Raw genomic sequence first — 27,469 nt, 5'->3', positions numbered from 1 at the left:
TTTCTTCAACTACAGTCACAAAAAACATCAGGCACTATGATAAAACTAGCTCTCATGAGGACCACCACAGGAAAGGAAGACCCAGAGTTACCTCTGCTGCAGAGGATCAGTTCATTAGTTACCAGCCTCATAAATTGCAGCCCAAATAAATGCTTCACAGAGTTCAAGTATCAGACACATCTCAACATCAACTGTTCAGAGGAGACTGCATGAATCAGGCCTTCATGGTCGAATTGCTGCAAGAAACCACTAATAAAGGACACCAATAAGAAGAAGTGACTTGCTTGGGCCAAGAAACACGAGCAATAGACATAAGACCGGTTGAAATCTGTCCAAATGTGTGATTTTTGGTTCCAACCGCCGTGTCTTTGTGAGACACAGAGTAGGTGAACGGATGATCTCAGCATGTGTGGTTCCCACCATGAAGCATGGAGGAGGAGGTGTGATGGTGCTTTGCTGGTGACACTGTCAGTGATTTATTTTAATTCAAGGCACACTTAACCAGCATGGCTACCACAGCATTCTGCAGCGATACGCCATCCCATCTGGTTTGAGCTTAGTGGGACTATCATTTGTTTTTCAACAGGACAATGATCCAACACACCTCCAGGCTATGTAAGGGCTATTTGACCAAGAAGGAGAGTGATGGAGTGCTGCATCAGATGACCTGGCCTCTACAATCACCAAACCTCAACCCAATTGAGATGGTTTGGAATAGTTGGACCCCAGAGTGAAGGAAAAGCAGCCAACAAGTGCTCAGCATATGTGGGAACTCCCTCAAGACTGTTGGAAAAGCATTCCAGGTGAAGCTGGTTGAGAGAATGCCAATAGTGTGCAAAGCTGTCATCAAGGCAAAGGGTGGCTACTTTGAAGAATCTAAAATCTAAAATATATTTTGATTTGTTTCACACTTTTTGGGTTACTACATGATTCCATATGTGTTATTTCATAGTTTTGATGTCTTCACTATTATTATACAATGTAGAAAATAGTACAAATAAAGAAAAACCTTTGAATGAGTAGGTGTGTACAAACTTTTGACTGGCACTGTATGTATGGAAGGCCAAAGGGCCAGGTGGAGGCTCTGAGGTAAAAAGGAGGAGTGGGTAGGATTGGGACTGGTGGATGAGTCAGGGCATGGGCCTGAGAAAAGATGAGGGGCCGGGGCCTTTTGAGCACCATGTCTGCCTGGGGTGTTTGTGCTGACTGATTTGGCACGGGACCAACTGTGTTTAATTTATATCTGACGGCAGCACGAGCTGTAATATCCAAAACAGAGAGACAAGTGCACACCAGGTTGTGTAGTAGCCTAGGGCCTGTAGCAACAGACTGGACAAGTAGGGCTATTTGGTCTACATTATTGATTGACCAAGTAAACTAAGCCTAAGTATGCCTTAGGCTAGAGCCTATTTTGTGCGTTATTGTTGTATTATTATTATTATTTTTAAATATATATAATGCGCTCATTGCTCATGCTATAGGAGAAGGGAACACCAAGAAGATCTAGACTTTATCATATATGATATATAGGCCATCTGAATTCCACTTTGCGTCTTAAACACACATTGTTTCCTATGCTAATGTTTCCTATGCTATGTGCTTTCAAAATAATTTGTACATCCTATATATTGGCCATGCCCGCTCATTCACAGTCCTGAGAGGTTGCATGCAGAACAACACCTCATTCAGTCAATCACCGGTCTACCTACCTGCTTTCACCGTCAAACTTGTCATTATTCGCAGCCTTGGCCCTTCCAATTGCCTTCCTTGCTGAGCCAATGAGACTGCTGGATTGGCTATTAGGATACCAATGAGGGCGTGGTTAACATCGGGAATCCCGGGAGGTGGTCTGGATAAAAAGTTTGCGGTGGTGATCTGAGCAAAGTTAATAAGACAAGAGGGGGACATTATTGGGAATCTGTATCCGTGCGAGTATGACCGACACAGAAGCGCAGAGCGCCCCATCGTCGGCACCAGTGGAAGAACCGCCACAGCCGGAGAGAAAAATTATAGGTAGGGAAAGTATAATTACTAGTGGAGAAGAGACCTTCCTTGACAAAAGTTTGAATAATTCGTTAGTGTTGTGTGTGTGGATGTGTCAAGGCAGCAACATTGGCCAGGTGTTTCAAATCAATGCGTAAAAGATGTCAGCTGGCTACAAATTGGGTAGGTAGAAAGTGCGTAGCCTATATTGTCTTGTCAGTTTGTAGGTCTTGGGTGATGTTAATCAATTGGGGTAGCCCACATTGCACACCCATATCAAATTGTGCTGAACCTAAGCAGTTTCTGGAGTGTATCGTTTCTCAAGTTCCACGTCCATCTTTTACGCCCTGACTTGGGCTTCAAACAATTGGATTACATGTCTGCTCTATTATAGGACTATGACATTAATGTTGCTACATATTATTCAAGAAGCGCGTACGACGTACGATTTTTCAAATTACCCCTATATGTGCCAACCTATTTATACGCACTCGGTTTTTATAAATTAATTGAAACAAATGTAGTTATCGACGTGGTTGAATGTAGGCTAATGCTGTCAAAATAATAATCTAACTTCACTTTATCAGATGTCACGTTTTCCAAGACGGAGGGAATTCATCCACAGGTGTAGGTCATTGATTGAAGTCTGATTTTTCCCATCTGACAGTCCTTCGGCCCAAAATAATCACTTATCCATACTTATTTGCCACGTTCTGACTTTCATAAAATGTTTTCTGCATTGCGCAGTGGTGCAAATTCTTTGGCTGAAGTTGCAATTCAACATTCCAATAGCGGTGGCAGTTACCTTTTTTGTTTTTAGTTGCAACTACTAGGCGTATTCATGTATTGCACTAACTACGATGTCGAAAAATGAACTGTTTTCACAGGAAACACTAGTCCCACTTGCCCTAGTCGGTAGGTTCTAGTCAAGTATTGTTAATGATTGACGCGAATGCCACATCCTGCAGCCTAGCTTGAAGTACTTTGGTTGATAAAATAAGTTGCGATAAGGGAGAACATTTTAGACACGTTAATATAATACTTTCCCGTTAAGTCTTCAGATGCTATTAATTTTTGCCAAATTGACTTAAAGGTTTGACTTGAACTTGATATTTGTGAATAGTATTTAACTAAGTCTGAGGAACTTTCTTTTACTGACAACTGTGTTCTATGGTTGTTTTACTTTTCGTTTATTGATGTGTACACTAGTTGTGTATGCAGGGCTCACCTGTAAAATACATTTGTCCCAGCATGAATCCCAAATAAAATACATGTGAAAAAAATACAACTTTGTTTTTGCAGCCACTGCAGTCCAAGGCACCGTGAAATGGTTCAACGTGCGCAATGGCTATGGCTTTATCAACAGGTAACCTGTTATGCGCTAGACGGTGCCCCTGAATCATTTATTTTGTTTAATGTGGCTGTCTGATGTGCAATTAAACTGTACACTGAAGGGCATTACATTTGACACAATGGGCATTACTTTTGTCACAATGCATGCACTTTGTAGTACAGCGATCTGACACTAACATGGATATGGTTTGTCATGGATGGGATAACTGATGTTATTTTTCCCCTCAGAAATGACACCAAAGAAGATGTTTTTGTTCATCAGGTAAGCCCAGCAAGATTAAGTCCATGTCAGGAAGAGCACCTGCTGCTTATTACCACTGGGTCACATTCATTCATGCGCACTGTTTTACAATTGAAAAGGAGGGTTTCCTATTGGACCAGTTCAGGTAGTCCCTTACTGTTTCAGTCTGCTTTCTTCTGTTCGGTGCCTAGTGAATACAACCCTGTATCACATCACCCAATCCATCTGCTGTTTAGACTGCCATCAAGAACAACAACCCCAGGAAGTTCCTTCGCAGTGTTGGAGATGGGGAGGTGGTGGAGTTCGACGTGGTCGAGGCCACCAAGGTAGGTAAACCTGTAAGGATGGGCTTTCATTTTATATCACCCTTAATTAACAAGCCTTAAAGGATAGGTATCACAAATCAAATTGTGAAAAACCTTTTCATGCCTCTGACTTAGTTGTAAGCCAAGTTCAGTTTTATGTCGTAAGGTGTGCAGCTTTCTACATTCGGAGAAATGTCAAATGACTGGGTAATAATGATTGTGGGAACTATGCTTCAATGTCACTAAAACTGTTTGAATTGCACATTGAGAATTCAATAACATTTTCATTGTCTTAAATATCTCTCCAACAAGCTCTTTCCCTCTCTCAGGGCTCTGAGGCAGCCAGCGTAACCGGGCCTGGCGGCGTTCCTGTGAAAGGCAGCCGCTATGCGCCCAACAAACGTCGCTTCCGCCGCCGCGTCTCCCCTCGCAGCCCTCGGCCTGATGATAAGGGTGACGGCACCTCTGTCCCCACCTCGGAAGGCGAAGGGGAGAATGGCAGAGGGGAGAACGGTGGTGAACGACCCGCACCGCGACGACGCAGGCCCCGCCGACCCAGACGGGAAGGACAAGAGGTGAGGGGGTAGATGGATGGGGAAGGTGCATCCTAACAGATTAAAGTTCCTTTCCCTCCATGTTGACTTATTTGAAGAGAAACAGATGGATAAAGTAATATGGTGAATGGAACTTACTACCAGCAATTTACTTCCACTTTAATTTACTATGAATATTGCTTCCTTCTGTCCAGTTTGTAAATGTCTGCAAATGGAGGGATGGGGTTGAGGAAGGTTGGACGTCATCCTGTGAATATCTGTTGTGTAATCAGTTCTCTCCTTTAGTGTCGTGTTGTCTGGTCTCTCCCCAGGGCGAGTCAGGGGAACAGGAGGGAGCAGTGGAAGGCGACCAGCAGAGGCCGCCACCGCGCAGGTTCAGGCCCCAGTACCGCAGGTGAGACTTGCGACATGGCACTTTTTTGCTGGCAGAGCTATTTGGGATAGGAGGTTAAAATGTCAATGGCTCTTTTTGAGCCCATAGGCCTATTTGACTTTGTCCCACGCCACTTAACCTTCTCAGGCCTTTCCGTCCTCGCCCACCCCCTGGAGAGGGTAAGCAGGATGGCAGCGCCCGCACCGAGAGGCAGGAAGGCCAGGCAGCGCACGGACAGGAGGTGGAGGCCCAGGAGGCCAAGCAGACAAATGGGAAGCAGACCAATGAAGACAGCCAGAAACCCCGCCGACAGTTCAGCCGCCGCAGGCAGAGGAACTCTGAGTCGAACACTGTCTCTAAAGTGAGCCGCTCAGTGCTGCCTATGTAATGTTGCGACGGAAATGTTTCCTCTGTACAATATGTTACCTGACAAAGTTTCCACTCTGTTCATATCTTAGGATGGGACAGAGAAGCCAGCCTTGGGGCCTAGCACCCCCCTTCAGACCTCCAAGCCAGCTGATGTCAAGGCCTCCCCCAAGTCCTCCCCTAAAGGCTCCCCTAAGATGTCCCCCAAGTCCTCCCCCAAAACCATCCACAAATCACCAGAGGTAGGAGGCACCCCAAAGTCTTCAGTACTTTTATTTTTACTGTTTCTTCTGGTCATAACTTGGATGCTGAAGTCTTACTGTAGGTACTCATTTATGTAGTTTTGTCATTTTAATAGTTTTTTTGGATAGTTATGGCGAACTAAGTCTAAAAAAAATCTTCCTTTCCAGGCACCTGCCACGACAGTTCCCGTGGTCGCAGAATGACGCCTCTGAGCGGATGGTGTCACGTCACCCCAGGCAAACGGTGGAACCCCACACTAAACTGATGCAACCTTTCAGGGATTGGGTGGAGGAGGGTTTAGGGTTACGCCTATTGCACTACTACAAAACGGCATTGTTGGCCATCTCGTAGCTGATGTCACGAGTATGTGACCATTTAGTTCCTCAAGTAATGAGTTAATTTTCTACATATGGGTTTTTAGAGGAATTACAAATCTTTTGACGGGATGGGAAGCACCAGGCGTGGATTATGCTTTTCCTGTTTGCTTTATAATTTTGGGACATTCTGGCCTTCAATGAAAGCCCACCTATATTGCAGGTGTAATTTGGTTGCCAATTGAAGGCTCAAATCCTGTGGGACCCACGGCTTGTTTTAAGTTGTGGCATTATTTTGTGTTCAGTTTATCTTGTTTTAATGTCGGTCTCTCCCCTCTTGGCATTCTGTCGGTCTCTCTCTGTAGGTCCTAGGGACTGTTAGACCCAGTCCCCCATCTAACAGTACATACCCACCTGATTTGTGTCAGTAGTGGGGGTTGTGTGTTTACAATTGAGAAAATACTCATTTTTTTAGAAATTGAGAGGGGAAAAAGTGTAAACCTGCTTGGATGCCCAGTTAAACCACAACCTCCAGCAAGTTTTCTTTAATTGACTGAGAAAGGGCAGAGCGGATACAGCCTCTATTTAAGTTTGATAACATGAAAGCAAAGCAGGTTTGAGTAGTGATGCGGTCTGGGACCTGACACACCCCCCCCAGATTCTAAAACATGCTGCTGCCCACACCCTCTCATAATCAAGGCCTGAGGCTGGTTTAAAGAAATACTGTAATTCTTTTTTTTTTGTGGTGTTTTGAAGGGGATTGTGCGATGTCAGTTTATCAGAATGTCTATAAAAATCATGTTTGCAAAGACTACAATGCAGTTCTTTGTATGCCCACATTACTCAGTGCAATGTAAATGTCTTGGATCACATTTAGAGGGATAAAACCAAAGTTGAAGTTATTTAATTTCTTCAACTCGAGCTCCAGTAGCATCAAGAACAGGAGCCTGTTACATATTTCATCTAAACTATAACATGACTTAAGTTGCAGTATATTTGATATGCTTTATGACACTTCTGGGGATGGTAATATGAAATTACTCTGAAATGTTGGCTCAACATGTCTGTCAAATGGGGACAATTGTCACGTGAACCACAACACGGCATACCTTGTTTTTTTTTTGTTTTTTTCGTACTTTACATAAACCACAGGTCCTACTTGATACAAATCTTCATGAAGATGGTCACTCAAAATGGTACAGAATACAGAAACCAGCACATGCGTAGTTATTTAGGGACAGATGGCTGCTACGGTATCAGGCCTGTTGCCATATCAACTATATAGGACTACTTTTGGAAACCAGTAGAATAAATACTAGTAGTGCTCATTGGGGCCCTGTCCCATTCAGAAACTGAAGATCTACTAAATACAGGATTTCCTCTCCGTGAAGTCTCTGTAGGCTGTGCAATGAGTCGCATGTTAAAGCGGTCCACTATTTTGTGTAAGCAAGTTTAGGGACACGAAGTGGGTTGCTAGCGGTGGAGTGGTTAGCCTGCTTTGAGACTTGTTAACTTGATCAGAAATAAAATCTGTCAGTCAATGCCACACGCCATAGCTTTGTAAAAAGGTACATGTTTTTTGTCTTATTTCAACCAGGTTCTCTCTCTCTGAAAACATCTGTATTTGTAGATAAAGTGCAGGAATACAAGTTTCTCCAAGTCTCTTTCCCTCTATTGAACATCTGTGCAGTCTCTCAGAATCAAATCACCCCCATCTGTACATGTACACCGGGGGTGGGGTAAATGCCTCAAGGTTCAGAAACATTCTAGTTCCTGATCACCCATTATGGGTTGCTCTGGTAATAAATCTCCCACCCCACTGACCCTTCACCCTTTCTGGCGTCTGTTCAGTTGGTGCAATGTTTTGTAATATTGTGTAACCTTTTCCTTGACTCAAATCCTGCAACCCCTGATTCTGCCAATATTTTTCACTCTAGTCTAATTTCCCAGTGGCAGCTATTGCATCAACTATGGCCCCCATTCCAAACAGATTACACCTCCCTATCCCTCGACCCACACGCCATCCCTCTTCCCTACTTGATATGCCTAGATGCAACTCGATAAATGGTGAAAGGATGTTACCATTTTTCTCTTCCCCTGCCCACCACCCCACAGTCTGTCTGGCCTCCTCTGCCTGCCTTCCCCAGTTGCCCAATGGGATCCCCTCAGTTGAGGCTCCCCTCCTCCCCCAGGTAATCCATCTCTGTGCTGCGTTTGCCCAGCTCCATGTCCAGGTCCATATCTATCATGGCGGGTGAGTGTTTGCTGAAGGTGTTGGAGATCTGGTCGAACGTCTTCCCCCGTGTTTCCGGCACCCGGAAGAAGGTGAAGATGAGGAAGAATAGCAGGAGCGCGGCGAAGATGAGGAAGACATATGGCCCACAAAGCTCCTGTGGAGCGGGAGAGGAGGGAATATGTTCACTGATGTATCTTAAGACATTCATTCAACATTTCAACTCAATCAGACACCATCCACTTCACTGATCAATATCCATTATATTACCATCCCAAAATTCCCCCAAAACACCATAGTGACCACTGTACTTACAGCAACATATTGGAAGCCAAAGCCGATAATGAAGTTGGCTGTCCAATTGGCGAATCCGGCCACGGCCATAGCAGCAGGCCTGGGGCCTTGGGAGAAGAGCTCAGCCACAAAGAACCAGGGGATGGGGCCGGGGCCCACCTCGAAGAAGGCCACGAATCCAAAGATGGCCAGCATGCTGATGTAACTCATCCAGGGAACACTGTCCTGCCAAGGGAAAGGAGACGGTTTTGCCAGAGGTACATGGTTGGTGAGTGGAGGACTGATCATAAATGACTGGAATGGTATCAAACACAAGGAAATCATGTGTTTGTGTCGATACCATTCCATTCCAGCCATTACTATGAGCCCGTCCTCCCCAATTAAGGTGGTACATGCATAGAAATAGTCATTATGGCCTCATTGACTTGAATAGGGTGCCCCTTCTATACTGAACAAAAATATAAATGCAACATGCAACAAATTCAAAGATTTGACTGAGTTACAGTTCATAAAAGGAAAAAAAAAAGCTAGGCGCATGGATCAGAAAACCAGTCAGTATCTGGTATGACCACTGTTTACCACATGCAGTGCGACATCTCCGTCGCATAGAGTTGATCAGCTGTTGATTGTGGCCTGTGGAATGTTGTCCCACTCCTCTTCAATTGCTGTGTGAAGTTCCTGGATATTGTTGGGAACTGGAACATGCTGTCGTACACGTCGATCCAGAGCATTCCAAACATGCTCAATGGGTGACGTCTGGTGAGTATGCAGGCCATGGAAGAACAGGGCCATTTTCAGCTTCCAGGAATTGTGTACAGATCTTTGCAACATGGGGCCGTGCATTATCATGCTGAAACATGAGGTGATGGCGGCGGATGAATGGCATTACAATGGGCCTCAGGATCTCGTCGCATTCAAATTTCCATCGATAAAATGCAATTGTGTTTGTCTGTAGCTTATGTCTGCCCATACCATAACCCCATCGCCACCATTGGGCACTCTGTTCACAGCGTTGACATCAGCAAATCGCTCGCCCACACAACGCCATACACGTGGTCTGAGGTTGTGAGGCCGGGTTGAACGCACTGCCAAATTCTCTAAAATGACGTTGGAGGAGGCTTAAGGTAGAGAAATTAACATTAAATTCCCTGGCAAGAGCTCTGGTGGCCATTCCTGCAGTCAGCATGCCAATTGCACGCTCCTTCAAAGCATGAGACACCTGTGGCATTGTGTTGAGACAAAACTGCACATTTTAGAGTAAAGTTTTGTTGTCCCCAGCACAAGGACCAACACTTTACATGTTGCATTTATATTTTTGTTCAGTGTAGTAATTTTATGTTTATGGATACATTATTCCAGTCCACCAAAGTTGCCATTATGATATGTTAATGTCTTATTGAGCTTGTTGGTATTCGTCTGGGACTGACCAATAGGGCGAGAGCCATTGTCATGACAATGGCGCAGCCGCACATTCCAGACAGGCCCAGCATGTGTAGTGTCCGGCGACCCGTCCTCTCAACCAGGAAGAGCTGTTGATTGGATGAGAACAAGGTGACAAACAGGTCATTAACAACAGGTCCGGGTCATGCTTGCTCATTTCTAATTGAGGCAAAACTTTGCAGATGATTCTGACTGAATTTTCCAACTGGCGTTTGCCTAAGGAATTCTCCAATCTAAAAGACTGTATTTTATGTAGGAGCTTTCTACAGGATGCAAACACAAAAGTGATGGCTTAACTAGAGAAGTTTGCATTTTAAAATCAAAGATCAACCCTCAACCCAATCAATAACATTAAAAAAACAAATCATGACCTGGCAACCCAACTCTGGCCTATTTGGAGGGGAAAGTCTAGGTTGGGTCGACTCACTACGTTATCTTCTTTGTTCAGTGATAAAGGTGAAGAGTTAAACAGTAATGGAGGTGCCTGGTTACAGGACCTTGCTAGCGTACCGAGACCACGGTGAAGGCACAGTTGACCACACCGGCTCCTATAGTGGCGTAGACAGGGCTCTGGACCCCTGCCTTCTGGAAGATACTGGTGGAGTAGTAGAAGATCTGGACAGGAGAGAAATAGAAGATGGTTGGTCAAGGAACGTGGTCGCTGTCTGAGTAATACTGACTAAATATGTGCCGAAAGGCAATATGGTTTGTGTAACGGTGGAATTGTCCATTCTAACACTGATTCAAATTGTGAAAATGGCCAAAGAGGATTGCCTGTGGAAGAGTTTGAACACACACACACACGCACACACACACACACACACACACACACACTTTCCCTTTGTTTTGCTTTATTTTGACAAACACAGCTTATCTGGAGACTCAACACAGCAAGGTTACAGCAACACAGACAGACACACCCTGACACAAACTCAACCAGGTGTATAACACACATTGGGACATTTATTAATGAACCATTCTACCATGTCTCAGAATAGAATAGTATAGACCAGAACATAACACATAGAATATTGTAGAATAGAACTATGTCCTCTGACGGGAACTGCTTTGCACAGTCTTGTTTAGTTAAAATAAAACAAAACAGTAAACACATACACAATCCATGTCTCAACCCTTAAAAATTATTCTTTAACCTGTCTCCTCCCCTTTATCTACACTGATTGAAGTGAATTTAACAGGTGACATCAATAAAGCATCATAGCTTTCAACTGGAATCACCTGGTCAGTCTATGTCATGGAAAGAGTAGGTGTTCCTAATGTTTTGTATAGTCAGTTGAATGCTATGATCCTTTTTGATGTTACCTGTTGAATCCATTTCAATCAGTGTAGATGAAGGTGAAGAGATATGTCAAAGAAGGATTTTTAAGTCTTGAGACAACTGAGACATGGATTGTGTATGTGTGCCATTCAGAGGGTGAATGAGCAAGACCAAATATTTAAGTGCCTTTGAACGGAGTATGGTAGTATGTGCCAGGCGCACCGGTTTGAATATGTCAAGAACTGCAATGCTGCTGGGTTTTTCATGCTCAACACGTTTCCATGTGTATCAAGAATGGTCCACCACCCAAAGGACATCCAGCCAACTTGACACAACCATGGGAAGCATTGGAGCCAACATTTGCCAGCATCCCTGTGGAATGCTTTCGACACACTTACATTTTAGTAATTTAGCAGACACTCTTATCCAGAGCGACTTACAGTAGTGAGTGCATACATTTCATACATTTTTTTTGTACTGGCCCCCGTGGGAATCAAACCCACAACCCTGGTGTTGCACACACCATGCTGGCATTGCAAACACCATGCTCTACCAACTGAGCCACAGGGAAGACACCTGGTAGAGTCCATGCCCTGACGAATTGAGGCTGTTCTGAGGGAAAAAGGGGGTGCAACTCAATATTAGGAAGGTGGTACTAATATTTGGTATACTCAGTGTATTTGTTTTTATTAATAACATAACATATTGATAACATTTTTGGAGAAGAATCTGTCAACCCTATCTAGCTATGAAACGACCTCCACTCATCACTGTCAAACGCTCCCTGAAACACTTCAGCGAGCAGGCCTTTCTAATCGACCTGGCCCGGGAATCCAGGAAGGATATTGACCTCATCCCTTCAGTAGAGGATGCCTGGTTATTTTTTTTAAATGCCTTCCTCACCATCTTAAATAAGCATGCCCCATTCAAGACATTTAGAACCAGGAACAGATATAGCCCTGAGTTCTCTCCAGACCTGACTGCCCTTAACCAATACAAAAACATCCTGTGGTGTTCCGCATTAGCATCAAACAGCCCCCGTGATATGCAACTTTTCAGGGAAGTTAGAAACCAATATACACAGGCAGTTAGAAAAGCAAAGGCTAGCTTTTTCAAGCAGAAATGTACTTCCTGCAACACAAATTCAAAAAAGTTCTGGGACACTGTAAAGTCCTTGGAGAATAATAGCACCTCCTCCCAGCTGCCCACTGCACTGAGGATAGGAAACTCTGTCACCACCGATAAATCCACTATAATTGAGAATTTCAATAAGCATGTTTCTACGGCTGGCCTTGCTTTCCACCTGGCTACCCCTACCCCGGTCAACAGCACTAAACCCCCCACAGCAACTCGCCCAAGCCTTCCCCATTTCTCCTTCTCCCAAATCCAGTCAGCTGATGTTCTGAAAAAGCAAAAAAATCTGGACCCCTACAAATCAGCCGGGCTAGACAATCTGGACCCTTTCTTTCTAAAATTATCTGCCGAAATTGTTGCAACCCCTATTACTAACCTGTTCAACCTCTCTTTCGTGTCGTTTGAGATTCCCAAAGATTGGAAAGCAGCTATGGTCATCCCCCTCTTCAAAGGAGGGGACACTCTTGACCGAAACTGCTACAGACCTATATCTATCCTACCCTGCCTTTATAAAGTCTTCGAAAGCCAAGTCAACAAACAGATTACCGACCAATTTGAATCCCACCGCACCTTCTCCGCTATGCAGTCTGGTTTCAGAGCTGGTCATGGGTGCACCTCAGCCATGCTCAAGGTCCTAAACGATATCTTAACCGCCATCGATAAGAAACAATACTGTGCAGCTGTATTCATTGACCTGGCCAAGGCGTTCGACTCTGTCAATCACCACATCCTCATCGGCAGACTCAATAGCCTTGGTTTCTCAAATGACTGCCTCGCCTGGTTCACCAACTACTTCTCTGATAGAGTTCAGTGTGTCAAATTGGAGGGCCTGTTGTCCGGGCCTCTGGCAGTCTCTATGGGGGTGCTACAGGGTTCAATTCTTGGGCCAACTCTTTTCTCTGTATACATCAGTGATGTCGCTCTTGCTGCTGGTGAGTCTCTGATCCACCTCTACGCAGACGACACCATTCTGTATACTTCTGGCCCTTCTTTGGACACTGTGTTAACTACCCTCCAGACGAGCTTCAATGCCATACAACTCTCCTTCCGTGGCCTCCAACTGCTCTTAAATACAAGTAAAACTAAATGCATGCTCTTCAACCGATCGCTGCCTGCACCTGCCCCCCCGTCCAGCATCACTACTCTGGACGGTTCTGACTTAGAATATGTGGACAACTACAATACCTAGGTGTCTGGTTAGATTGTAAACTCTCCTTCCAGACTCACATCAAACATCTCCAATCCAAAGTTAAATCTAGAATTGGCTTCCTATTTCGCAACAAAGCATCCTTCACTCATGCTGCCAAACATACCCTCGTAAAACTGACTATCCTACCAATCAATCCTCGACTTCGGCGATGTCATTTACAAAATAGCCTCCAATACCCTACTCAATAAATTGGATGCAGTCTATCACGGTGCCATCCGTTTTGTCACCAAAGCCCCATTTACTACCCACCACTGCGACCTGTACGCTCTCGTTGACTGGCCCTCGCTTCATACTCGTCGCCAAACACACTGGCTCCAAGTCATCTACAAGACCCTGCTAGGTAAAGTTCCCCCTTATCTCAGCTCGCTGGTCACCATAGCAGCACCCACCTGTAGCACGCACTCCAGCAGGTATATCTCTCTGGTCACCCCCAAAGCCAATTCCTCCTTTGGCCGCCTCTCCTTCCAGTTCTCTGCTGCCAATGACTGGAACGAACTACAAAAATCTCTGAAACTGGAAACACTTATCTCCCTCACTAGCTTTAAGCACCAGCTGTCAGAGCAGCTCACAGATTACTGCACCTGTACATAGCCCATCTATAATTTAGCCCAAACAACTACCTCTTCCCCTACTGTATTTATTTATTTATTTATTTATTTTGCTCCTTTGCACCCCATTATTTCTATTTCTACTTTGCACTTTCTTCCACTGCAAATCTACCATTCCAGTGTTTTACTTGCTATATTGTATTTACTTCGCCACCATAGCCTTTTTTGCCTTTACCTCCCTTATCTCACCTCATTTGCTCACTTTGTATATAGACTTCTTTTTCTACTATATTATTGACTGTAGGTTTGTTTTACTCCATGTGTAACTCTGTGTTGTTGTATGTGTCAAACTGCTTTGCTTTATATTAGCCAGGTCGCAATTGTAAATGAGAACTTGTTCTCAACTTGCCTACATGGTTAAATAAATGTAAAATAAAATAAAAAATAAATGATAAGATATGAACTAAGTATGAAGTAACGGTGCATTACAGCCCATGTTTAACTAATGTGAACTCATTGGTATGTTGTGGAGGCTTGTGGAGCCAGTCAGCTTTCTGTGTTGAAGGTAAACAGATGTAAACAGTAGGAAGGCCTGGTCAGTCTCTCCCAGAACCCCTAGCTGTCAGTCACCATGGCAACAGGTGCCTGTGAGATGATGGGAACTATATGGAACTCAGCGTTCAATCACCCAATCACACGATAAAGTCCTGGACACGGCTACAAAGATCCTTAGACACACACACACTCTTCCCCACTCTCCTCCCTCCTCTAGTACTCACAGCGTTGACCCCGGACAGCTGTTGTGAGAGCTGCAGTAGGATGGCGATGATGATGGGCTGCCGGTACATGGGGGAGCGGAAGAGCTCTGCGATGGACACCTTCCTCTCCATGTCCATCCTCCTCTTCTCCTCCTTCATCTCCGCCAGCATATCCCCCACTTCCTGTCTCCCCGTCAGCCTCCTCAAGCCTAGGGATGAGTGGGAATGAGAATCAGGCTGAGAATAAAACTTCAGATGGGTTTCAGAGTGTGTGTGTGGTGGGGGAGGCTGACTTGCTCTGGGGTTGCCCAGACTCCCTAGCCCCCCTGTTATTCAAACCCTGCCCCTGTTCTGCTTGTGGTCCTCTCCGTTCATCCAGAAAGAAAAAGAGACAAAGAAAGGAGACAAGCAAAAGAGGCCATTAGAGAGTCCTGGTACATGGTCGTGACTGGATCCTCACCGCTCTTGGCGTGGTGCTCCTGGGAACGGATGATGTAGAGGAAGCGGGGGCTCTCGGGGCAAAAGGGCAGCAGCACCATCTGCAGGACAGTGGGCAGAACGGTCACACCCACCAGCACTGGCCACAACTCCTCACTGCCCAGCAAAGACTCCAGACCCAGGACCTAAGGAAAAGGTAGGAAGAGGGAGGGAGGGAAGGAAGGAAGGAAGGAAGGAAGGAAGGAAGGAAGGAAGGAAGGAAGGAAGGAAAGAAAGAAAGAAAGAGAGAGAGAGAGAGAGAGAGAGAGAGAGAGAGAGAGAGAGAGAGAGAGAGAGAGAGAGGAGAGAGAGAGAGAGAGAGAGAGAGAGAGAGAGAGAGAGAGAGAGAGAGAGAGAGAGAGAGAGAGAGAGAGAGAGAGAGAGAGAGAGAGAGAGAGAGAGAGAGAGAGATTGACTACTTTAATACTTGTTCAGATAGATGTGTTGTGGAGAACAAACACCATTCTCTGGCCTGTAGAGAAAAATACATTGTGTGGTCTGAGAGCTGTACCTGTGCTATGAGAATCCCTGTGACAATAGCCAGCTGGTGGAGCGTGCCCAATGCCCCTCGCAGACTGGTAGGGGCTATCTCACCCACATACATGGGCACCAGCCCCGATGCCAATCCTGGGAGAAAGAGAATGAAGCTCCGATTCAGAAACTGGTACACCAAGGTGTGTAGAAAACCGAGCAGCGATAGTGGTTCCTATGAACTATTTCACTGGTCAGTACTGTTCATCTACAACCATAGAAAACAATATAGTCTGTCTACAACTACACCACTGAAAAGCCATTCAAACAGCATTAAACCACATCAAAACACATTTCTGAGATAGTCAATCTGCAGGATGAGTGCTGACCACAGTATGCACCGATGACGAATCGTCCCAGAATCATCATCTCGAAGGACCGGCTGATCTTGGCCATGCCCATCAAACCTCCTCCGATGAAGGCAAACAAGTTGTTAATGAGCATGGCTTTCCTCCTGTCAGAATAAAGAGAAATATATTAGTTATCATTGGTATACTAGAAGTAAATATTATGTACATTTCAAGTTATTAGTTGTTGGTTTGCAGATATATAATTGATATTTGTGAGTAGTGTGTGTTCTGCCAGTTAGACAGTACAAGAATAGGTCTTCGACAATTCCACCATTTAGCCTCTTAATGGCAGATCACAAAACAGAGATAATGCCTCTGCTGCTTATCCATGTTACAAAGTGTCATAGGAGAAAGTGTCACAGGCAGGGTTGGGGAGTACAAGTAAGGGATTACAAAAAAACGGTAACTGTACATTACAAGCAAAAATATTGTAATCAGATTACAGATTCTTTTGAAAAACTAGATGATTACCTCAAGGATTACTTTTAGATTCAGAAAGGATGTTTGATACTTTTCTCAATGACATTCAAATCAGAATTTAAAAAAGGTGCGAGTTTAAGTTTGTTCCACCTGAGCGAGTCTGACCACAAGTCAGAGACCACTATGATGACACACCAAATATGTTTGATGAATCGCGGAAAAAGAGCAGGAATAGGCTTTTGTAGGCTACAGTCCAAGCTATGTTTTCCAATGGTGTGACTGCTGTCGGCATCCAAAGACTTTCCAACTTAAATAAACGCTTGGAGGTAAGGATGACAGCAGTGGTTTAGTCTACGGCGATACGGATACCACTCATTATTGATATCTACATAGCGCATTGATGTGAATCACACTGCTGCTCTCATTTAGCTATTTGCGATTCATGGATTGTGGTTGTTGTGGATGGCTGTTCGCAAATCTAAATGTATAGTTGATGGTTGAATTCAAGAAGTTTAAGCTGCCTATCAATCTTTGTTTTTGAAACCAGTGGACAGCCAGAAAAATGTGTTCTTGCAACAGCTGCAGTGCGGATCCCAGCCTATGGAATAAAAGTCTGGCTTCTATTACTCAGTCTAATTCATGCTGATAAAGAAAATGGACACATGCACAAACCTGCACACTTTTGATAGACTTAAAGGGGCAATCTGTAATTTTGCCCACCATGAGAAACTCAAGTCTAGGGGGAAAGACCGACTCAGGCTTTCTTACTCCCACTCTACTCCATTGGGATCCTCTTTCAATCACAGAGGGCTCTGGGTCTGTGTCCAGATAACATCCTTGCTTGGGTTACAATAGGAAACTGAGTCGAGCCACTGCCTCGTAACACTTTCTCCCACTGACTGACACTATCCATAGGGAACCATGTTGGATCTGACCGACACAGTCACTCCCACTGTTTTTCCTATATATTTCTCTCTGCATTATTGGGAAGGGCCCATAAGTAAGCATTTCATTGTTAGTCTACAAAGCATGTGACAAGTTTGATTTGCTAACACTATCCATAGGGAACCACATTGGATCTAACTGACTGACACTATCTATGGGGAACCATGTTGGATCTAACTGACTGACACTATCTATGGGGAACCATGTTGGATCTAACTGACTGACACTATCTATATGGAACCATCTTGGTTTAACTAGGCAAGTCAGTTAATAACAAATTTGTATTTACAATGACGGCCTACACCGGCCAAACCCAGATGACACTGGGCCAATTGTGCGCTGCCCTATGGGGACTCCCAATCACAGCCAGTTACGATACAGCCTGGATTTGAACCAGGGTGTCTGTAACAATGCCTCAAGCACTGAGATGCAGTGCCTTAGACCGCTGCGCCACTCATGAGTGCTGACAACTAGGCATTACGTGGGTGTATCAGTGTGTAGGTCTATGTGTGTACATACTAGCCCTAAGTCTGTGAGAAAGTGAATACATCTCTCTATGTACCTACATCTATGCAAAATAAAAAAATAAATGTGCTATGAAGTTTACAAGTGTGTGTGTGCTTGTACTTGTGTGTATATGTGCATTATGTGTGTGTGTGTGTGTGTGTGTGTGTGTGTGTGTGTGTGTGTGTGTGTGTCCGCTCTCACATGCATACATGTGTGTATCATCTCTCCTACCTCCCCAGCCACTCTGAGATGACGCCCACACAGAAGGAGGAGATCATGCCGCCGATAGAGAAGATGGCTACGGACAGGGACCACAGGGTCGTGAGGGTACTGCTGGGGATGGGCTCTCCATACCGATGCACCCATGTAGCGTTGTAGTCCGCTTCAATGATCTGGACAGGCAGGAGAAGAGATATGAGACATTTAATAGAGCTAATATTTTTCCTTAGGAAGACTATAGCCTAGTCCCAGGTCTGTTTGTGTTGTCCCAGCACGACAGTGACCATAGGAGTTGGTAAGACACAAACTGATCTGGGAACAAGTTAGGAAGACAACAATGTTAAGATAACATTTCTTTAGTTGGTTAAGTTGGTTGGAGCGTTGTGCTTCCTTACAACACCAGAGTTGTTGGTTTGATTCCTGCATTCGGGGCTCCCGAGTGGCACAGCGGTCTAAGGCACTGCATGTCAATGCAAGAGGTGTCACTACAGTCCCTGGATCAAATCCACGCTGAATCACTGATACTGAATTGCGTTTGGTTGTCAGCACAACCAAATATCAACATTTGAAGGAGATGTATGTTCTGCTTGGATAGTTCCATCTGTACCACTGACTTAGTCTGGCTTTAATTCTAGTTTGTATACAAATTAATCATTGATATGTTGGATTCAGGTATCCATCTCAACTATATCAAATCAAACTGTAAATAAAGTTTGATCCTATTCTTTTTTGTGATATCCAATTGGTAGTTACAGTCTTGTCCCATCGCTGCAACTCCCATACGGACTTGGGAGAGGCGAAGGTTGAGAGCCATGCGTCCTTCAAAACATGACCCTGCCAAGCTTCATGACACACTGCTCACTTAACCCTGAAGCCAGCTGCACCAATGTGTCAGAGGAAACTCTGTATAACCGAGTCAGCCTGCATGCGCCTAGCCCACCACAAGGAGTCACGATGAGACAAGGACATCCCTGCCGGCCAAACCCTCCCCTAACCCAGATGATGCTGGGCCAATTGCACACCGCCTCACAGTCACGGCTGGCTGCAACACAGCCTGGGATTGAACCCGGGTCTGTAGTGATGCCCCTAGCACTGCAATGCAGTGCCTTAGACCGCTGCACTACTCAGGAGGCCCTTAGTCCTATTCCTGAGATGGATACCTGAATCCAACATATGAATTATTCATTTGTAGACAAACTGGAATTAAAGCCAGACTAAGTCAGTGGTACAGATGGAACTATCCAAGCAGAAGATACAGCTCCTTCAAATGTTAATATTTGGTTGTGTTGACAACCAAACACAATTTAATGTAACTAAATATCATAACATTTGAAATCAACCAAAGCTTGAAACCCTAGGCCTATTTAGGTTTTAAGCTGCTGCTTTTATGATAATGGTTATAACGTTGAAGATCTGATGTTGTTTTAAAGGTACAAATTCAACATATTGTATACAAGGTTAAAAATATGTAGACATTTTGTTACTATGGTTACTATGATGACATATCCCGTGGTTAAAATTTTACCCTCAAAACAAGTTGATAACTTTTTTACAAATCCAATGTATTTTCTACATAGATTCCACATCACGATACGTTGACAAATTACATTGAAACAATGTTAATTCAACCATTTTGTGCCTAGTGGGATGGCATGGGCCACATATACTGAATCTAGGTAGTAAGTCTTCCCTGTGGCTCAGTTGGTAGAGCATGGTGTTTGCAACGCCAGCATGGTGTGTGCAACGCCAGGGTTGTGGGTTCGATTCCCACGGGGGTCCAGTACAACAACAAAAAATGCATGAAATGAAATGTATGCATTCACTACTGTAAGTCACTCTGGATAAGAGCGTCTGCTAAATGACAAAAAATGTAAGTGTGTGCGAGGCCTAACAAAGTGTTACTTATTTCTTGAGATAAATACTTTGGTAATGGAACAGAGAGAGATATGCTTTGTGTGAATACTAGGACAAACTGTTCTGTGCAGACCAGCTATAACCACAACCCAAAACTCTGTGCCTCTTGGCTGCCAACATGACTAACTTCCTACTCATTAATCCCTTACCTAGGCAGGTAGCCTAGTGGTTAAGAGTGCTGGGCCAGTAACCCCAAAAAATATCTTGGTGTGCCCTTGAACAAGGCACTTAACCCTAATTGCTCCTGTAAGTCATGCTGGATAAGAGAGTCTGCTAAGTGACTAAACTGTAATTTAACACAAATAGATGTCAGTTCAGTCTAAAGGTTGTTTTGGGCCTGGTAAATAGATGGCACAGGGGTAAAAGTTTTGACACTGTGAGTTAAGAGGGTCAAGGGACCGGGACTCATGACCAGAGGAGCCACGTCGGTTGTAAGGCCCCTCTCGTAACACAACTCACTGACTCCAAGTAAGTTCCTCTGTCTGACTCACTCACTGGCTGTATCTAAATACAGGTACTAACAGTTGAATGATACTGCTGTCTACCCACAATGCAATATATGCAGCATGAAACGATGCTACATTTGATATAAAGTGCTCTCTCCATGACATAGACTGACCAGGTGAACCCAGGTGAAAGCTATGATCCCTTATTGATGTCATTTGTTAAATCCACTTCAATCAGTGTAGATGAAGGGATGGAAACAGGTTAAAGAAGTATTTTTAAGCCTTGAGACAATTGAGACATGGATTGTGTATGTGTGCCATTCAGAGGGTGAATGGGCAAGACTAAAGATTTTGGGGTATGGTAGTAGGTGCCAGGCGCACCGGTTTGTGTCAAGAACTGCAAGGCTGCTGGGTTTTTCACGCTCAACAGTTTCACATGTGTATCAAGAATGGTCGACGACACAAAGGAATTCCAGCCAACTTGACACAACTGTGGGAAGCATTGGAGTCAACATGGGCCAGCATCCCTGTGGAACGCTTTCAACACCTTGTAGAGTCCATGCCCTGACGAATTGAGGCTGTTCTGAGGGCAAAAGGGGGTGCAACTCAATATTAGGTAGGTGTTCTTAATGTTTGGTACATTCAGTGTATTTAATGTATGGTAGCTGACATATGTTCCAATATATTCTCTATATTAGTAATTAGCAGATATATGTTCTGACATATGCCATTTCCACATCAAAACCCCATGACCCAACCCCGACTAACACATTTTACGAGAAGGGGTCTTGAGGATAGTGATCTAAGGGCATGTCTAGATAGCGGCGAGAGCATCTAACTATATCTATATGGTTCAGGAGGCTGTACTGGACATCCCACTCCGAACACGACACCATCTGCCCTTGACTCTGTCTCGGCGTGAACCCTCTGCGAACCTTGTGAGTGTCGCCCCCCCCCCCCCCCCAAAAGCCCAAAATAGCCCCTTTTTCCCATGGCACCAGAATCACTGCCTTAAACCCCTCTGCCTCCGATTGCACCCCTCAGCTGTGAAGGATACCTGAGATGGGGGGGGGGGGGGGGGGGGGGGGGGGGGTAGAGGGTGTAAATAGATGTGTGAATTGTGAAGGCTTGCAGATGGGTGAGGAGGGGGCAGATGGGTGAGGAGGGGATGAGGGGTGAGGAGAGGATGAGAGGTGAGGAGGGAATGAGGGGTGAGGAGGGGATGAGGGGTGAGGAGGGGGATGAGGGGTGAGGAATGATGAGGGGTGAGGATTGGAAGGAGGGGTGAGGGGGGATAAGGGGATGAGGGGGAGGAGAGCTGAGGAGGGGTGAGGATGGGGGTATTTTTGGCAACGCTGTGTGTTTCGTCATGCAGCATGTGGTGCACACACCCCCTGGTGTTGACATTACTCAGATGTTCCCCTGGACACCCCTCTCTCTTGCATCCAATCTATTTCTTCCCCGCTCTCTCTTTATCCATCTCCTATTCTCTAAAAGTACATCCTCACTCTCTCTATTCCCCCTTTCCCTCTTTCTCTATTCCGCATTTCTCTCTCTCTATTCCCCCTTTCTCTCTCTCTCTCTAATCCTCCTTTCTCTCTCTCTCTCTCTATTCCCCCTTTCTCTCTCTCTCTCTCTCTCTCTCTCTCTCTCTCTCTCTCTCTTTTTGCCCCTTTCTCTCTCTCTCTCTATTCCCCTTTCTCTCTCTTCTAAATCCCTCAATGTCTTTTATCTTCCATCTCCCCTCAACTATTGACATGTCGAGTCATCGACCAAGTTTCAATACGTAATTGTTAGTGCTAACATAAGGATGTTGCTTTTAAAACATATAGGGCTGGTTTTCCAGTCACAGATTAGGCTTAGTCGTGGACTAAAAATAGCTTTCAATGGAGAACTCCATTGAAAGCTGTTTTTTAGTCCAGGACTAGTCTTAATCTGTGTCCAGGAAACCGTCCCATAGACTGTACTGAACTGTGAAAGGGAGAAGTCATCTGTGGTGTACAAATACACTCTATATACAAAGGTATGTGGACGCCCCTTCAAATGAGTGGATTCGGCATTTCAGCCACACACGTTGCTGACAGCTGTATACAATCTCCATAGACAAACATTGTCAGTAGAATGTGACACCATCATAGGATGCCACCTTTCCAGCAAGTCAGTTTGTCACATTTCTGCCCTGCTAGAGGTGCCCCCGTCAACTGTAAGTGCTGTTATCGTGAAGTGGAAACGTCTAGGAGCAACAATGGCTCAGCCGCGAAGTGGTAGGCCACACAAGCTCACAGAACGTGACCGCCGAGTGCTGAAAGGCGTAGCGCGTAAAGTTGTCTGTCCTCGGTTGCAACACTCACTACCATGTTCCAAACGGCCTCTGGAAGCAACGTCAGCACAAGAACTGTTCGTCAGGAGCTTCATGAAATGGGTTTCCATGGCCGAGCAGCCGCACACAAGCCTAAGATCACCATGCACAATGCCAAGCGTCGGCTGGAGTGGTGTAAAGCTCGCCGCCATTAGACTCTGGAGCAGTGGAAACGAGTTCTCTGGAGGGATGAATCACGCTTCACCCTCTGGCAGTCCAACGGACGAGTCTGGGTTTGGCGAATGCCAGGATAACGCTACCTGCCCGAATGCATAGTGCCAACTGTAAAGTTTGGTGGAGGAAGAATAATGGTCTTGGGCTGTTTTTCATGGTTTGGGTTAGGCCCCTTTGTTCCAGTGAAGGGAAATATTAATGCTACAGCATACAATAACATTCAAGACGATTCTGTGTTTCCAACTTTGTGGCAACAGTATTGGGAAAACCCTTTCCTGTTTCAGCATGACAATGCCCCAGTGCACAAAGTGAGGTCCATACAGAAATGGTTTGTCGAGATCGGTGTGGAAGAACTTGACTGGCCTGCACAGAGCCCTGACCTCAACCCCATCGAACATCTTTGGAATTAAATGGAACGCCGACTGCGAGCCAGGCCTAATCGCCCAACATCAGTGCCCAACCTCACTAATGCTCTTGTGGCTGAAGCAAGTCCCCGTGTTCCAACATCTAGTGGAAAGCCTTCTCAGAAGAGTGTAGGCTGTTATAGCAGCAAAGGGGGGACCAACTCCATATTAATGCCCATGATTTTGGAATGAGACATTCGACGAGCAGGTGTCCACATACTTTTGGTCATGTAGTGTACCTGGTCCTTAGAGAAAACAACAACAATAATCGGTTTTAGAAAAGGTCATGCTAGAGGTATTAATTCCCAGGTCAGTTCTTAAACAGCAACTCTCTTTGATGACTCACTCATAGAGCACAGAGAGCTGTTTTCAGTCGCTGCCCTTTATCAGTTGAAACGGTGAGACTTAGCTTAGCTGGGTGGAATCAAGGGGACATCTGTGTAAATGCCAACTCACTACCTGTCTCAGGTAGTTTTGCAGCCACACTCACCTATCAGTGTGTGAAATGAAATGTGAGACAACACATTGAAGAGTTCTTGGTTAACAGTTATTCAGATTCTGAACCACCTCACCTGGTTTTGAAGTGTGTTACACTGAAGTATGCAACCGGCTGAGAACCATGGTTCTGGCACTAGCATCTATGTTTGCAGACCCATGTTTCATGATAACACTTTTGGTGCAAACATGGCATCTATAGGAAATTCTAATTTGCAGAACTCTGTATCAATAGCTCTGGTTGATGAGTGCAAGTCGATCTTACCTTCTGAGGAGCGTTGATGACACCTATGTTGTACCCAAACTGAAAGGAACCCAATACAGCGGTGAACACTGAGAGAGCAAGGGTTCCAGTCACCGTCTGTAGAGCACACACAAGAACACAACACCTCACTGTTACCATGATGCAATTGTGTGGTTGTTCATAAAGACATTGTGTGAAGGATGTGGAGAAGATGGACCATCTAGAAAGGTATGGTTTGTTGCACAGACAATGTCATGTCCATACACAGACAATGTCCTGTCCATACACAGACAATGTCCTGTCCATACACAGACAATGTCCTGTCCATACACAGACAATGTCCTGTCCATACACAGACAATGTCATGTCCATACACAGACAATGTCATGTCCATACACAGACAATGTCCTGTCCATACACAGACAATGTCCTGTCCATACACAGACAATGTCATGTCCATACACAGACAATGTCCTGTCCATACACAGACAATGTCATGTCCATACACAGACAATGTCATGTCCATACACAGACAATGTCATGTCCATACACAGACAATGTCATGTCCATACACAGACAATGTCCTGTCCATACACAGACAATGTCCTGTCCATACACAGACAATGTCCTGTCCATACACAGACAATGTCCTGTCCATACACAGACAATGATGAAACAGCTGTTGTAAGATGACCATGGTCTCGACTGTTAACAAGCTTCTATATTTTGGGAACTCTCCTGTCTTAGTAAAGGCCAAGACTACACACCATCAGACACACACACACACACACACACACACACACACACACACACACACACACACACACACACACACACACACACACACACACACACACACACACACACACACACACACACACACACACACACACACACACACACACACACACACACACACACACAAACAGACCCCACCTCCCTCCAGACACACCTCTCTAATATCCACTATATATAACTGTAGTACTAAATGAGAAAGGATCTTTGTAGCCGTGTCCAGGACTTTCCTGTGTATCGTGTGATTGGGTGATTGAACGCTGAGTTCTATATAGTTCCCATCATCTCACAGGCACCTGTTGCCACTGTGACTGACAGCTAGGGGTTCGGGGAGAAACTGACCAGGCCTTCCTACTGTTTACATCTGTTTACCTTCAACACAGAAAGCTGACTGGCTCCACAAGCCTCCACAACATACCACTGAGTTCACATTAGTTAAACACGGGCTGTAATGCACCGTTACTTAGTTCACATCCTATCATAGCTAGATAGGGTTTACAGTTTCTTCTCCAAAAATGTTAGCAATATGTTATGTTATTAATAAAACATATACATGGAGTGTTTACTGTTTTATTTTAACTAAACAAGACTGTGCAAAGCAGTTCCCGTCAGAGGACATAGTTCTATTCTACAATATTCTATGCGTTATGTTCTGGTCTATACTATTCTATTCTGAGACATGGTAGAATGGTTCATTAATAAATGTCCCAATGTGTGTTATACACCTGGTTGAGTTTGTGTCAGGGTGTGTCTGTCTGTGTTGCTGTAACCTTGCTGTGTTGAGTCTCCAGATAAGCTGTGTTTGTCAAAATAAAGCAAAACAAAGGGAAAGTGTGTGTGTGTGTGTGTGTGTGTGTGTGTGTGTGTGTGTGTGTGTGTGTGTGTGTGTCCCACATCGTACAACATTTCAAGTCTAAAGGCAAGAGTCACGCTCTATTTCACTTCACAGAACGTGCTTCACAACATTTCAACTGTAGCCTGCATATGTAGAACATATTGGGAAAGACGGAAACAAATGGGACAGAGTTGAGGTCAAGGCAAGATAATATTGTTTCTCACTGTCTCAGATTCTGTCATCAGCAACCAATTTAAACGTACCGGCATCTGGATACAACAGTTTGGTGATGTGTTTTTTTGCTATTGTGCCATCAATCATGACAAGAAAGAATACCTCAAGGATGCTGAAATCCTAGTAAGTCTAAGAAGAATGATTTTGAATTAAGGTGTCAGTTGTGGTAAGGAACAAGGTACAGGTTGTACTGGGTGATCTACCAACCAACCCATATTCATCTCAGCCCTGATCAGTAAGCACGCTGGTCTCTCTGCTGATCAAGGTCACTATATAGGACCAATAAAACTAAGGGCTCTCATGTCCAAAATAAAGGTTGACGTTATGTTTTGTCAATCTTCCAGAAAATAGAACATGATGTTTTGTTTGATGTATGAATAGCAATTGTTATAATTATTCTAATAACACAAAATGTCAAATTTCATTTCACTCTCAAAATAAACACTATGTCTTTTTTCTTATCTTGTTATATTTGACGGGCACTAACAAACACAGCAGTTGCTCTGTCCTTATTTTGGTCAACCATGTTGTTGTGAACCACGTCATCGATCACAAGATTCTGCAGTGGTATTAGTGACCGTTTGCTTGGATGGAGTCATCATTGTATGCACAGGCGTCAATTCAACTTCATTTCATTGAACTTTGATTCAATCAGTGTGTGACCAGCGGGATTCAATGCCACTGGCGGACCAGTTATTTTGTCAGGTGACAAAAAAATCGATCATGCACTCAGAGGAGGATGAGAATAAACAGATAAAGAGAGATACTTAGACAAATATATACTAGGATAAGAGTGCGTGATCGATTTTTCTTTTTTCTAATGAGAGCCTAAAACTTGGATTATAAAATATAAACAATAAATGCATAATTTGATGAATAGATAATTTGATAATTATGCTTTTACAGTCGTAGAAAAAGGTTTTAAACAACAAAATATACATTTTAAATCACACATTATGCAGAGACATGGGCTAGACTACTGACAATCAGTGTCAATAGCAACCTGTGATTAAATTCTACTTCATCCATCATAGGCTACTCAGTGTTAGTGCGCATGAAAACATTTCATTGCAATTTACTTATTGCAAATCAACTATTTTCTTATAAAAGCGAGTGTTGTTTAGATTACCTCCCCTCCGAGTTGCTGAAACCCAGCCGGCATGTCTTTGACAGCGCGAGACTCAGATTACAGTCGGTGACAGTTGTGTCCCGCTCCCCCGCGCGCTATCCCAACTGGACACCACGTGAAAAAAAAGCCAATTGGAATAAGGACAATAAACCTGGTACTTGTATTAAAAGTCGAAAGGAAAAGTAAAACTCAAGACAAAAACTGGAACCAAAATGAAAACCGACGAGGTGGCGATAGTTCTAAATGTTTAACTCAACGTGTCCTCTCTTTGAAGTTTGTGGAGCGTCTGGGTCCAGTTTGAATAGAATGACATCAGTACAGTGGCGCACAACTCTCTTGGTATTTTCAAACGACGGAGAGAAG

At 44.4% G+C, this 27,469-nt stretch overlaps 2 protein-coding genes across 3 annotated transcripts; one reads left to right on the top strand and one right to left on the bottom strand.

The window, feature by feature from the left end:
- The first annotated feature begins 1,835 nt into the window (after positions 1-1,835).
- Positions 1,836-7,301, top strand: LOC106608671 (Y-box-binding protein 2-A). 2 transcript variants are annotated; one of them, XM_014206766.3, is made up of 9 exons: positions 1,836-2,013; positions 3,286-3,349; positions 3,565-3,598; positions 3,814-3,915; positions 4,212-4,457; positions 4,748-4,830; positions 4,957-5,170; positions 5,268-5,417; positions 5,586-7,301. In XM_014206766.3, exons 1-9 carry the CDS (start codon positions 1,935-1,937, stop codon positions 5,619-5,621), a joined length of 1,008 nt encoding a protein of 335 aa, XP_014062241.2. In that variant the 5' UTR covers positions 1,836-1,934; the 3' UTR covers positions 5,622-7,301. The 2 variants fall into 2 exon arrangements, with proteins under 2 accessions (XP_014062241.2, XP_014062242.2); XM_014206767.3 differs by having other exon boundaries at positions 1,840-2,013; positions 3,814-3,903.
- On the bottom strand, positions 6,621-27,469 carry LOC100136540 (solute carrier family 2, facilitated glucose transporter member 4). The gene is made up of 11 exons (XM_014206765.3): positions 27,107-27,469; positions 24,135-24,230; positions 18,090-18,250; positions 15,966-16,090; positions 15,617-15,732; positions 15,089-15,251; positions 14,650-14,837; positions 10,210-10,314; positions 9,687-9,788; positions 8,281-8,484; positions 6,621-8,122 (listed from the first exon to the last, which is right to left on the bottom strand). Exons 1-11 carry the CDS (start codon positions 27,137-27,139, stop codon positions 7,898-7,900), a joined length of 1,518 nt encoding a protein of 505 aa, XP_014062240.1. The 5' UTR covers positions 27,140-27,469; the 3' UTR covers positions 6,621-7,897.

The sequence above is a fragment of the Salmo salar genome, chromosome 07 (genome assembly GCF_965601325.2).
Source record: "Salmo salar chromosome 07, fSalSal1, whole genome shotgun sequence".
NCBI lineage: Eukaryota > Metazoa > Chordata > Actinopteri > Salmoniformes > Salmonidae > Salmo > Salmo salar.
This window is presented reverse-complemented; position numbering and strand designations above follow the sequence as displayed.